The 14,417-nt window shown below is 37.7% G+C and overlaps 2 protein-coding genes across 5 annotated transcripts in view; one reads left to right on the top strand and one right to left on the bottom strand.

Moving 5' to 3' along the window:
• Positions 1-14,417, bottom strand: part of LOC139939973 (diablo IAP-binding mitochondrial protein-like) — a 79,952-nt gene that overhangs the window by 5,133 nt on the left and 60,402 nt on the right. For 3 of the 4 annotated variants that reach the window (XM_071936147.1, XM_071936149.1, XM_071936148.1), the window contains 4 exons: positions 7,029-7,092; positions 2,186-2,342; positions 1,499-1,627; positions 127-258 (listed from right to left, as the gene is read on the bottom strand). In XM_071936147.1, the coding sequence (XP_071792248.1) occupies positions 127-258; positions 1,499-1,627; positions 2,186-2,342; positions 7,029-7,092 (482 nt within the window). Of the gene's footprint in view, positions 1-126; positions 259-1,498; positions 1,628-2,185; positions 2,343-2,707; positions 2,885-7,028; positions 7,093-14,417 lie in introns of those variants that run through there. The other variant, XM_071936150.1, reaches the window with a different exon arrangement.
• On the top strand, positions 3,111-13,973 carry LOC139939974 (probable Bax inhibitor 1). The gene is made up of 10 exons (XM_071936151.1): positions 3,111-3,188; positions 4,843-4,964; positions 5,540-5,648; positions 5,978-6,098; positions 6,724-6,772; positions 7,472-7,569; positions 8,738-8,817; positions 9,636-9,736; positions 10,541-10,619; positions 11,765-13,973. Exons 2-10 carry the CDS (start codon positions 4,903-4,905, stop codon positions 11,783-11,785), a joined length of 720 nt encoding a protein of 239 aa, XP_071792252.1. The 5' UTR covers positions 3,111-3,188; positions 4,843-4,902; the 3' UTR covers positions 11,786-13,973.

The following is a 14,417-nucleotide window of genomic DNA, read 5'->3' as shown; positions in this document are numbered from 1 at the left end:
AACAACAAAAATATAAAACATCTTTGGAAAGAAATTTTAAGCATACATTACAAATAAGGTGAAATACAATGGGGGAAAGATACCCCCAGGTCTAAGTATAGGATGGTCCTTAAGGATTTAGTGTACCTCAATTTCAAGCATCTTGTCATCGATGCCGACTCTCATCTCTATGATTTCCAGCCAAAACACATCTTCTTGGGCTGAACCCCCAATAAACTGACCGTGATCTTTGAGCAGAAGCTTCAAGTGGTTAACCATCTAAGAAAGTACAAAGCCACAGGTTACACAGGAAATCAAACCAGGGATCAACTTCACAAAGATTTTTCCCTCAATTATGTCTAGTCATAGCAGTCATTCAAAACATAGAGGCTAGTCCTAAGTTAGTAGAAGGAGTAACTTGTCCTAACTCTAGATACGACTAATCTTAACTCTTTGTGAAATCCACCCCAGAGCTGAAGAAACATCCATAGTAATAATACGTCAATGTGGTTAGTGTACTACTAGTAGACCAGCCACATTGACTTATTCTGCCTGGCAGAGAGTCATTCATGAACTATAACAGAGTTTGCCCTTGAATTTTTCTGTGATAGCCAGCAAGACTTGTTAGCAGCTAGTCATTAGTACATTGCTCATATAGAATAATATGGCAAGTGAACCTTTTTATTGTGTAACGGGCACACATTAATCAGTGACAATGTTGGTGATAAATGCACTCTCTGAGTGGTAAATACTTTCCATTTGATATTAATAACAAAAGGAAAGAAGACATTAATCGAGAAGTTAAACCTTCAGAGTCAACCCCCTCGCAAATTCAACAAAAGCTGGATATGAGATCAGCCTGAATCTTGCACAAAGGAAGCTTCTAAAAGGATGCATAGGGCCTAAATCTTTAATGCAAATTAACCCGCCAAAAAAAGAGAAAGTTCATATTGAAGTCATACACAAGTTGAAATGTTGGCTGGCGCCCTCTCTGGACAGTTTTTGCATATGCTTCTAACTATTACCATTCCATGTTTTATACCGATGAGTCAGAGTTAAATCCAAGTAATTACTTGAAGTTCAAGATTAATCTAAAATGATTGAATAGCAGATTTACTCCTGTGTGTACATCTCTATTAACAACCATTGGTCAGCTTACTGGATATCAGGAATACGGAATTTCGAGACCTCAGAATTTGATTTTGAGGTCTCAAAATCAAGCATCCGAGTCAAAAGCACACAACTTGGGCTACAAGGGCGTGTTTTCTTCCATTATTCTCTCACAACTTTGACAACCAATTGAGCTCAAATTTTCACAGGTTTATTTTATGCATATATGTTAAGATACACCAAGTGAGAAGACTGGGCTTTGACAATTACCAATAGTGTCCAGTGTCTTTAACTCCAAAATGTTTGAGCATAACTCTCACGCCTGATGGTTGAGACTTGGTAGGTCTGAAAAGGATGCATAAATCTTTAATTCGAATAAACCCCTACCCAAAAGATTTCTTCACTGTACCTTGGCGTATTCCTTATGTAGTGCTATAGCCGCTAATGCGGCATGTGTTAAAAGCACACATGATGAATCCACAGTAATAGCTGCAGCACTCTTAATCAGTGACTGATGACTTAACGCTTCAGATTGGTCCTGTTTGGGTGAAGAGAAGAAAAAAAACTTAAATAGTCAGAATAGTTAGTACATATCGCACAGTCCACAAATGGTAGGGGCAGTGGCACAACCAGGGGGTACATAATCTCTTGACACCCTGTACAACTAGACCAGGGCTGAGATCTATCAGTATTATGCTCCATGTTCCTCAAACTCGCCTGGCCAGTTTTGGGGACAGGGCCTTTTCCAACATAGCACCTTGACCCTGGAATTCACATCCGGAATACCTCAGCTCAGACAAACGCACATCACTCTCTTCCAGCAGAAACTTAAAACTTACTTTGTTCATGCTTGCTTTCCAACGTCTTGACAATACTTTAACTTAATCTTTAACTTCTGCCAGACCGGTGCCTTTGAATGATTTCAGTTAAGTGGGCCTTATAAATGCATAGTTTATTATTACAGATGCTCACCTCCTGATTCCTTGAACAAGTCCAAAACATAACATGATTCAAATGTTACAAACTGTCTGCACCTTTATCGGGACGCGTACAATCACCTATATGGTTGTCGCCATACACATACTTTAACATTTACCTGAAGGCTTACTGAAGCTGTATGTGATAATTTGCTACTTATTGGCATTGCACAAAGTACCATACTGCCGAAAGTACCAAGACCACATATCCTTGTCAGCCATGATCTCGTCCTGCTTGGTTGAGAAATGTTGACTGGGGGCTTGGTAGTGAGTCTCCTGTAGCATTGTAAGAAAGAAAAAAGGTTTAGCGGAGATTGGAAACAAAATTTAAATAAGGGAATAAAAGGGTAGCGACGAGTTCTTTTTTAACGGCCGTTTAAAACCAGCACTGCAGCAGGGTCGTTGCCGTGTGATAAAGGCCTGAGCCGAAGGCGAGGGATTTCATCGCATGGAAATGATCCTGCAATGCAAGGTTTAGCGTGTTGTGAGTACAACAAGACAAGACAAGAAGACAAGATGGTCGCTGAGCCCTGAGGTAGATAAAAACAGAAATGATTTAATTTAACAACCAACAGTACTTCAGTTACTAACTAACACTTATTACTTAATTAACAGTACAGTTTATGTTTTTACAAACTAACCTCAAAGTCAAAGTTGTTACACGACACTTTAGGCAGCTTCGGGTGACTGTGGTTAGTCTACCTAGCTCTACAACTCTGGACAATGCAGGTAACGACATTGCAAGAATATTTATTGAGAAACTGTTCTTTCTTCTCTGTCCTTTCTCACATTTGTGTTGATGTAACCATGATGTAACAAGTTATTTTTGTCAGTGACACATTGGTTTTAAACTCACGTGTACCTAACCAAAATATAACGTTGGTGGCGCTATATAGAAACTTTTAATAATAACGAATAGATGGTGTTTCCCTCCTCGCGCTCAAAACGAGCCGATTCGACGCCGCTCTTCATAGCAAGGCGTGTAATTTTCCCTGGGTACGAGTTCAGTACGTGTTATCATACAGTACACGTAATTTTATGCAATATAGACTTGCTTTTGCATTTTATTATTCGTCGTTCCTTTTCAACAACACAAACAACGAACGAAAATACAATCGTCGTGTAAGTATTTATGATTTTCGTGTCACCCGTCTTTAATAATAATTTGTTAAATATAAATATCTGATGTTTTGTGGGGATTCTTGTGGTAGGAAATCTCGGAAGATCTGTGAGCGAGAAAGGAGATTTTTTTCTAAAATAAATACTATTACTAAATTATAAATAAAAATAGGTGTGCCGTGTCGATGCCGTCGTCGTAGTCACGTACGGTGGTTATTGGTTTTGGGTAATTCCCCTGACTACCTAGGAAGTTAAGATGCTTTGTTTACTATTTCAGTTTGAGATCCTCATCATTTCCCAAGTGAAGTATTACAAATAATTAGACACAGAATTCCTTATTTGAAATTTTGACATTTTCTGTCATACTCAATGACAGAAAATGTCAAAATTTCGAAAAAGGAATACAGCGCCCCAGTTGGGTCTAACAAATAATAATATAATGCGACATTTATTTACGGAAGGGAACGTGGGATAGTGCCATAATTAACATTCATGATGATTCAACAACAATCAACATGAACTATATTTTGAATTGTGTTGATATTGTTGATGTTTTTTTGTTTTACGTTCGTTGTCTGATTCGACATGGATGTAGGTGTAGGACTAAAAAAGAGTCGAGGAAGGACTTTCCTGCCTCCATGGTTTCAGTAGGAACCACCTCAATATTGGCCTAGATTTAAAAAGCACAAGAATTTTAGCCGGGCCCCATACAAAAGATGTGCCATTCAACATTGAATTGAAGTGGGTTGGCAACATTTGTAATTCAATGGACTATCACTTATTAAAGATTGAGGTCGACCTAAAAGTAATAATGTGCTATATTGGGAAAGGGGAAAAGTTATTTATTTTGAACACTCGTTGTTACTTGCGACAGACGGTGTAACAAGAACTTCACGTGTCTGTTTGCATGTGTTTGCATGTCTGAAAGATGCATGGAAGTTCAAGCACTGAGTCGCAGACAACAACAGTGGGTAAACAAATCTGCCCGCTTGAACAAGATGGCGCATCAAGAAGTAGTTGCGATGATCGTAAATCCTCAAACTTCCTGATGGAGGGTATGATCATCGCAGCTAATCAAAAAGAATCATCATGTACTGTTTCCTTCCTCCATGCTAGTATTTAGTAACTTACAAAGGCCATAAAAATGAAAATGATAGATTTGCGTCTACCGCCCGCATGCTCTGAAAGCTACCGCCGAAAAATTTCATTATTTTCACAAAATTTCATTATTTTCATAAAGACTCTGCATCACAAATGTTCAAGTTCAAATCATCGAACAATGGCTATATTTACGCATTTTAGTAGTAGTACTATACAAGACAGACATTCTGCCGCGATCAGGTTTGCGATCGCGATCGTGTTTGCGATCGCGATCGTTTTTATTTGCAGTAAAACCTGCATCTGCTGTCGTTCATCTGTCGAGCGCAATCAACAAATTTGCGCAAAAATATTCTGCGCAATTTTCAATTTGCGCTATGCGGATAGGCAAATTTTTTGTATCGATCTCTAGTTTGCGCAATTTGAAGATTGCGCATTTGTGTGCAAAATAATGAATAATGAAAAATGGAAAAAAGCCTCACGTCATTTCATAAATCCCCGGACGCAAATCTAAAACTTTCATTCTCATGGCCTAATACTATGTATTCTTTTTTTTCAGGAGCTGCTGAAGAGAGAGACATAATTACTGCACGATCAGTAAACCTGACAAGATAAAAAGATGGACGCTCTGTTTGGGCAACGCAAAATTAAGTTGTCAGCCCTGTCTGACTTCTCACAATTGTAAGACATTAGAATTTGTAGCCTAAAATACTGTGGCGAAGTGGAGGGAGGAGGTTTCATTTTGAATCCTCAAAATTCACTGTTGCTTAAAATGAAGCGACAGTGAATTGCGCCAATCACAATCATAACCACAATTTTGTGATTGGCGCAATTAAAATGAGCCGGATATGAATGTTATTAAAGGCCTTTAAAAAACACAAGCTGCATCATTCTCAAATAGCAGAGGTCCACTGGCCAAATGCTAGTTTAAACACCTGAGGACTAGTCAAAAATTTTTCCATCTGGCTAGTTCAGCATTGATAAGCTTCTCTTTTTCACTTGAACAAATGGACTAGTAAACAAGCTGGGGACCTAGTGTATTGACTTCTTTCCCTGGATCAACAGTGAAATTACAACAAAAGTATGCTGATTTTCCTCAATGGTCTATTAAATTTTGACACTGCATTGCAACTATTGTCATGAAAATCTCAAAGAGACAATATTTGTTATTGTACAATGCATCAATTAAAAAATGTACCCCACTTAGAACAAAAGATGCCTTATTAAGGATTTTTTGCATCTGTCATTCTCTTCAGAAACAAGACAACTCGAACCCATCTGAAGAATGTATACAGCTGCTTGGCTATCTGTATGTTGGCAGCAGCCGTTGGTGCCTACGTTCATCTGTTCACAGGCATTCTAGAGGTAGGAATACATATTATAATCAGACTCGGTTACTCCAGTTTCTGCTCTTGACTTTGCAAGAAACCTCCAAGCAGTTGTTCGTCATGCAATGTGGACAACCAGTTGTTAACAAAGGCCTGAAAATTGTATGTTTGAGAGGGCAGGGCCATTTTCATTTTGGGAAGAGCACTGCAAATGGAAGAACTGTTAAATTCTGTGTGCTACTCAAGGGAAATCGTTCACTGACAGTACTGAGCCTATTAAGTCCATCAAAATTCAAGACAATTGTGCAACATTTGGAATGTTTAAGTTTGAGATAATTTTTCTTCCCCCCCCAATTGTGTTTCTAGGCTGGTTTTCTGACCTCCATTGCAGGCCTTGGCCTCTTGATCTGGCTTGGAGTTACCAAAGACAATGGCTCCAACCAAGGCAAGCGCCTGGGCCTCCTTTCTGGGTTTGCTTTCTTCACAGGTAAGTTAATGTTTTAATAGATGGAAATTTGCTCTAGAATTGCAATAGTCGCAGGTTCAAGCTTTTTTCAAAGAGCTGGGGAAAGTACTGAGTATACAGTGCTAACACACATGGGTAAAACCAAAATTAATGTATGTTAATGTTGTCACAGTCTGCAGGTGTTAGACAGTTCAATCCAATAAGAAAGTTGGAAAGTGTCAACTTAAATGTAAAGGCAGTTGCAGCAGCTACCATGGTGTTGTATTTTAGATTGTGTCATCCTTTGTCTGTGATTTACCAAGCATTTCTCGAATGTTTACGTACATTTCTCTATCATGGTTTAGTTGAATATATAAGGAATTTGGCACTGTACCCCAGATCATCCATTCTTAACATCAGGCAGGCGATGTATTTAAAGTCACCAATTCAAATATGTTATTAACGGTCTGGGATTCTGGTGGCTTTTGGAGTGACAGCTTCTGTCGTGCTTGTCACGAACACCTAAAGAACGGAAAGTTAAACATCTTAACACCATTCAATCACTCATAATCTTAGTTGGAGTACAAGCAAAGTAACAGTTAAACATCTGGTTGGTTTGAAGCATGGTTAATGAAATGAAACTATTATCAACTGTTTTGGTTTTCAGGTCTGAGTCTTGGTCCACTGATGTACGTTGTTGCCAAGATTGATATACAGTAAGTACAAAGCTATAAAGGACATGCATTGATTCCGAGGTTGAAATCAGGGATGAGATTGTTCAGACTTTTGGCTGAATTCAGACTTTTTATGTCGGCCTGGTGAAGAAAATCAGAAAATATTTTTTTCCACAAATAAAAAAATCCTGCTCATTTGTCAACTTCTCTGGTGCTTTGGATGCTGTTTTCAAAAGCTCCTTGGAATCTATAACCCCAGGGGTTACCCAGCGGTAGAAATGCCATCATTTCAACATACCTTTGAATTTGTATCCAAGTTTCAGACTCTTTCGTTAGTACCGGACCGGTAATGACTCTCAACCCTGTTAAAATAAACAGAAAATCTTGAGTCCCTTGAAATTTGTCACGTCAGCCTGCCTGCAATTTCCCTCATTCGAGTTCCCTTCCATGGCCAAACAGGAACATTTTTTATATAAGGTCATTTCTGGGTAAATTCGTCTATTTCATACTCAAGCTATGTATGGACGTGAATATGACATGTCTTTGCCTTTTTTTTTAAACTTCATCCAAATTTTATGGAAAAAAAGCTTATCCCTTTACTCACTATTCTCAAAATGTAATTTATTTACTTGGGCTGTTTTTTTCATGAAAGGGCCGCAATAAGCCAGAATTTTGCAGGAAGAAGGGCCATGGAAATAGGGTCAGATAAAGAGTGTTTTCTCTCTTTCTCTGTGTGTTCAGGATTATCCCAACAGCATTTTTGGCAACGTGTGTCATCTTTGGCTGCTTTACTTTTGCTGCTCTGTGGTCCGACCGCCGCAGCTTTCTGTTTCTTGGCGGTAAGAAAACTTGTATATTAAAGTCAATGCTTTGGATGTTGTGTGTACATAGCCAATCAACGGTTATAAGTTTAAAAATAATTGGGTGGCTAGGAACCAATTAGAATAAAATAGTGAAGACAAAGGATGGTCAGTATGAAAGGGTGGGTTACTGGACCATTAAAAGCAGTGGACACTATTGGTTATTGTCAAAGACCAGTCTACTCACTTGGTGTATCTCAACATATGCATAAAATAAATCTGTGAACATTTGAACTCAATTGGTCATCAAAATTCGGGATAATAATGAAAGAAAAAACACCCTTGTCGCACGCGCTGTGCGCTTTCAGATGCTTGATTTGAGACCTCAAATTCTAAATCTGACGTCTCAAAATCAAATTCGTGGAAAATTACTTCTTTCACGAAAACTATGTTACTTCTGAGAGAGCCGTTTCTCACAATGTTTTATACTATCAACAGCTCCACACAACTCGTTACCAAGTAAGGTTTTATGCTAATAATTATTTTGAGTAATTACCAATAGTGTCCACTGCCTTTAAAGCAGGAACTGCATTGTAGGTATTATAATGCAGGGAAACATGAAAAGGTAGGATAAGAGAGCAGGATTCATCAGGACGATGCAACTAAAATATGCAATTATAGAATAACACGATGAAAGATAGGATGAAATTAAAATAGGGAAGAGGAACCTGCGGAGAGAGCTGGGCCCAATTTCATAGAGCTGCTAAGCACAAAAATGTGCTTAGCATGAAATTTTTGCCTTGATAAAAACAGGATTACCAACCAAATTTCCAAGTGATTTTCAGGATAAGCAAAACAACAGCTGAATACCAGTAGCAAGCAATATATGCAACAGATGGAAATTTGGTTGGTAATCCTGTTTTTATCAAGGAAGAAATTTAATGCTAAGCAAATTTTTGTGCTAAGTAGCTCCATGAAATCTGGCCCTGGCTATTAAATAGCTCTGCAAAGCTAACCTCCTTTCTACTGTCAAATGAAATCAAAATATCGTTTTGAACTTTCAACAGTGCCGATTCAGTGCTTTGATTTCAAATGAAATAGGTTATAAAAACTGGTTGATTTTGAAAGAAATGAGGGTAAAACTAAGCCAGTGGAGAACATGTTATTTACAGTCTATTTACATTATATATATATTTTTTTGTTGCAGGTACCCTGTTTTCTGGCCTCTCCATCTTGATGATCATGTCCCTGCTTAATATCTTTATTGGTTCAACTCTCATCTTCAGAGTAAGTTATTCATGTACAGAATTAGCATAAACATACAGAGTATTGCTAATTATTTTACAATGTTCGTATTAAAACCAATCCGCGGGAGAGAGAAATATTTCTTTATGAAATACTCAAGAAAATAGCATTTGAAGCCCCCCCCCCAAAAAAAAAAAATTGCCTATTTTGTCTGAAGCAATTGAAATAAGCCAGTGGTAGAGCGGTTAAGAGCACCGGATTCAAGCTCTGGTGTTTGATCAGCAGAGTGTGGGTTCGAATCCCGGTCGTGACACTTGCTACATAAAATTGGGGAGGTATTGCTCTCTGCTCTACCGGCCAGGCTTCGGACTGATGATACCCAAGCCTACATCCGTATGGACTGTAAAAGGGCTAACCCTGTTTCAGCCCTAGGAGTAGGTGGCAACGGCCTCTTGACAAAAATAATTGTTGCCCACACCTTGGAGTGGCCTTCAGGCCTTGTGTGTCTGGCGACTTGCATAAAAAACACACGAAAAAAAACAAAAAACTTATACATAACATGTGAATTATGCACATATACAAACTGTGTTGTCAGAGGTTCTGCGCTCCATATCCAACCAGGGTGGATTTCACAAAGAGTTAAGACTAGTCTTATCATGGACTAGCCATGCCTAATTAATATCTCCTGGGACTAGTCCTAAGTTAGGACTAGTCCTAACTCTTTGTGAAATCGACCCCAGGCTACTGTGGCATAACAGTTGCGTACTAAAGACATAGAAAAACATTGCGAGTCTTGCACCAGCACTCAACTTTATGGATATTATCATGATCATGTTTTTCTTTTGTTTTCTAATATTCAGGCTGAGATGTACCTGTGCCTGGCTGTGTTCATGGGATTTGTGTTGTTTGACACCCAGCTCATTGTTGAGAAATGCAACAACGGAGACAAGGACTACATCTGGTACGTCTGAAATCTACACAGTGGCATAACTACCCCCACCATGTTGATTTCCATGGCCCTCATGCAGCCCTTCTAACAGTTAACCAACAATATGTGCTTTGAATTGAACTGAATCAGAGACTTTTGAGACGCTGGAGACAGCAGACATAACGGTCCTCTTTTGCGGCCCAGAGTGTACACATATACGCTCAGTATTGCACTCGTAGGTCTGAACACGCGCACTACTGGCGAAAACTGTGAAAAAGGACTGTCCAGAAGTCTCGCATTCCTTAATTGTCCATAAAGACAGAAATGCTGAATCACTTGAAATCAGGAATTCTCATTGCTTGAAAGAACTGGGTTGGACGGCAGAGGTGTACAATTCAATGATATTGTAATACAAAATAAACTAAGTGTGGCCAGTCTTCTCACTCGGTATCTCAACAGATGCATTAAATTACAAACTTGTGAAAATTTGAGCTCAATCGGTTGTCTAAGCTGCGAGATAATAATGAAAGAAAATGATTTCGAGACCTCAAATTCTAAATCTGAGGTCTTGAGAATTACTTCTTTTCTCGAAAACTACGTTACTTCAGAGGGAGCCGTTTCCCACAATGTTTTATACTATTAACCTCTCGGCCCATTACTCATTACAAAGTAAAGTTTTATGCTAATAATTATTTTGAGTAATTACCAATAGTATCCACTGCCTTTAACTGTAGGAAAGTCATAAAAGTGCCAGATTGGATGATAATGTCAAAATAAATGACGTGTGTTTGCAAATGTTACTATTTTCTTATGCTTTCCTTTCTCTACTGCTTTCAGGCACAGTGTAGACCTATTTTTGGATTTCATCAATATTTTCCGTCAGCTGATGATCCTTTTGGCAATGAACAATGACAAGGTGAGATGACTTGTTCTTTTAATTTGTTTTATATGTTCATGACAGGAACTTTTGCCCTCTCATTTTCTCTGATTTCTTTTCAGGAAAACCACTTGTTTAGTTTTGCTCACTTGTGTTTTGATGACATTTTAAACGGTCCTGACTTTGCTAACATCAGAGTTATGGTTAACCCCAGTAGCCGTGCTGTAGTCAGGTGCTTGTTATGATGAATATCAAGCATTGCCGAGTACTAGGATGGCCAAGTAGTACTCGAGTACAAGTACTTGGGCCATCAAGTAAAAGTGTCTGAGTATCGAGTCTTACAGCTGAGTACCAAGTAGTGGATCTCTGAGAACAAAGAATTTTTAAAACAAAATATTGCAAAATGAGGTATACTGTACATTTTGTTATGAATATTTTTTTGTTTTAATAGTTTCTAATAGACGACAATATGTGCTTGTTATGATAACTTAAAATTGTTTAAACATGAGCACATCAAAGACAACTTAAGTTATACTTTTTTGCGAGCTTTTATCAGATATTGCTTGCATAATGCCTAAATAAAGTGGTATTTTGACCATGAGTACTTGCATGCAGAGTCCAAGTACATTTTCAGTGGGGTATCGAATATTGACTTCCAAGTATGAGTACAAGTTCTATCTGAATGGTACTTGAGGAGTACTGAAGTGTGAGTACTGAGAACAGGTTCTACAGCACTGCCAAGTAGTGCCCCGGGTCAAAGAAATCAGCACAACTTCTATACTCTGTAATGACCACAACAACTGAAAAATAACCTGCGAGAAAGTTCAAATTGTGGGCAAAATACAGTTTGGCCGAAGTTGGCTTTTTGTATACCTTGGATGCAGTCACTGTTTGTAGAAGTTGTATTTGTTGTTTCATAAAAAAGTAAACATTTAATAAACCTTTAAACAAGCAGGCTGTATTCTTAATGAATGTTTTTTTTACACAGAAACTTAAAACAGTGTAAAGAACTAGCCTGGCGATTATGCACAGGAAGACTGTTCCAAAGAAATGGAACAGCGAAAGAAAATGTTCTTTGACCATAATTTTGTTTGCTAATTCTCCGCCTGTTTAGTAAATGTTTGAACATAAATCTATGACAGCAGTAGTCTTTAACTTAAATTATTTTCCCTTGATTTTGACAGAAAGAGAAACGTAGAAAGTAAAGTGCCTGACAACCAGAAATACAGCAGATGAGTGGCTCATCAGCCCACTTCGCTGACAGAAGAGAATATTTTCTATGTGATTTTGCTTTGAATCTTCTATTTTGTGTTTAGTTCACCCTCTCTATAATTATTAACCAGACTGATTTCAAAATACATTGCAAGTGTTATAGTAGGCTGTTCATACTTTGCAAATTGCATTACAAGTACATTGGGAGGACTCGCAGGTGCTTTGCTAAGTTTCTTTTTTGCTTGTTGGAAACATTTTCTTCTAAGCTGTGGTTTCTTAAGTAGGATTTAAAACTTTGCATGGTGGAAATATGATATGGAAAGGGTTGCGGTAACAACATGTAATGACTCTCTAAATGAGTTGGGGTGGTTCTGAAAAGAACTGTTGGTTTCAACTCGACGTTTCGATCAGTATGCTCCGATTGTCTTCTGGATTTCTTGTATCTTGGTGTTTTGCAGTGCCAAGTTTAGTGTTTTCTGTTTTTGTTGATGTTTGTTGAGCACCCCCATTCAACTCAATCCCCAACCACGGATGTAATTTAAAGTATATATGTAATTGTATTCTTTTACGGTTGTCTTCATTATCCCAAAACATTTTATGTCATGTTATGGCTGATTAGTCTAATTGACCGGACTCAAGTTCTGGTGGCAAGGCCATTGATACAGGTTTGAATCCTGGTCATGTCACTTGTGTCCATGAACACGAAATGTGACTACAATCGCTTCTCTTCAAACACAGGGTCCCAGTGGGGGCAGAGATGATTGTTGTTAGCTTGACTTTTGCATACTTGGCAGTACAGGATGCATACTCCTCAGTTTAATACACCGATTCATTAGGCTCCGGCCACAGAGCACGTGTAATCAAGAACGCGTGGGCCTCTTTAATGCCATTCTGCACAACTATGCCGCGCACTCCAAGCATACGCGCACGACGGATGTCGGACCTTAATTTGTCAGACTTTTTGTTGCGCAATGGGTTGTGATTGGTCAATATGTAATGGGGTGGGGCTTAATGAATAGGTCTATAGATTTCAGGAATGAAATTTTAATATGACCCAGTGACCAGTCTTATAATGTTTTTGCATCCCGAGTGCCACCTGGCACTATACGAACTAAACAAATCAGGAAGGGAAAGTTTGTGTAATGGTTTTTGGATGAAGGCAACCTAAACTTCAGTTGATGGTAGCTCTATTTGATTAATATTATGGCGCCTGTTAGATGGTGGTGGTTACATCTTTAAGATATTAATAGTGTATACTCAATACGTCAAGCTGTAAACGTTAAGCGCTTTTAAACAGGGGTGAGATGGTTCCAACTTTTATCTGAGTTTAGACTTTTTTGATGTTTGCTTTATGGGAACAAAAAATAGCTGCTATTTTCTGCAGCTGTAACAGCATTCTGCTCTTAAATCTAATCAATTTCCGTAGTTCTTGGGATTCTGTTCTCAGAAGCTCCTTGAAATCATAACCGAAGGGGTTACCGAAAAAGTTAGAAATGCCATCATTACAACATGCTTCATAGAATTTGGATCCTAGTTTCAGATCTATTTAATCGGCAATGACTCTCAACCCTGTTTAAAAAATGGTCTGTTCCAGAGTTAGAAACTAACTATATGTTAATGTACATTTTGCTTAGTAGTTATTTCAAGTTTTGTAGCAAGTATACAGAACTAAATTTATATTAACTGAACATTATAACAAGAATAAAACTACTATTTAATTTCAGCCATACAGGAATGTGAAGAATAATACTGCTTGACTATGAACTATACTTACAGACAATGATTGTATTTGTAATTAAAAAAAAAATACTTTTGGTTAAAAAGGTATCGTTACTACACCAGTTCACCAGATTCTTTTCATATTAGATTTTGAAAATAATAGTACAGTAGTTAATTCAAGTTGATAAACTTGAAAGCAAGTGGTACAATTAAATAAAAAACTAACAGCTGTTTATGCCCAAAGATCAGCTGAACTGAACACTATCGTTATCACTATGTTTTGTTTGTTACTTTGTGGCAAAAACTGTCAAATCTTTTTAAAATTGAAAATTGAAAAATAAAAAATTAAAAAGAAAAGAAAAAAATAATAACAGTTGTTTTTAATGCAAATTTTACATAATCACCTGAAGATTTATTGATATGTTGCTTTATGGTGTGTAATAAAAATGGTTTGAAATCTTACACGATGTGTTTACTTTCATTTCTTATTTTAAGGTTTTGATTTGTTTACATGAGTGATTTGCTTAGGTGACAAAGGAGATTTTTATATGAATAGGCCTATAATATAAATGTAAAGACAGTGTTAATTACTTAAAGACACTTGATGCATAAAAAAAAACTAGGTAACGAGCAACGTAGAGATGGTGATAGTGTTAAATATAGTGAGAAACGGTCCCCTCTGAAGTAACGTAGTTTTTACGAAGGAAGTAATTGCTCATTCAAGTATTAAAATGCTTCAAGTGTGAACCATTTACTTGGCATATGAAAGCACACTTGGTTGTGCATAATTATTCTCTTGCAACTTTGATGACCAATTGATTCAAAATTGTCACATATTTATTACTTTATGCATATTATGTTGGGATACACCCAGTGAGAATACGGCCGTCGATTTCACAAGGAGTT

Source organism: Asterias amurensis, chromosome 7, assembly GCF_032118995.1.
Source record: "Asterias amurensis chromosome 7, ASM3211899v1".
NCBI classification, from domain to species: Eukaryota; Metazoa; Echinodermata; class Asteroidea; order Forcipulatida; family Asteriidae; genus Asterias; species Asterias amurensis.
Note: the sequence above shows the minus strand (reverse complement) of the source record. Positions and strands in the feature narration are given on the sequence as shown.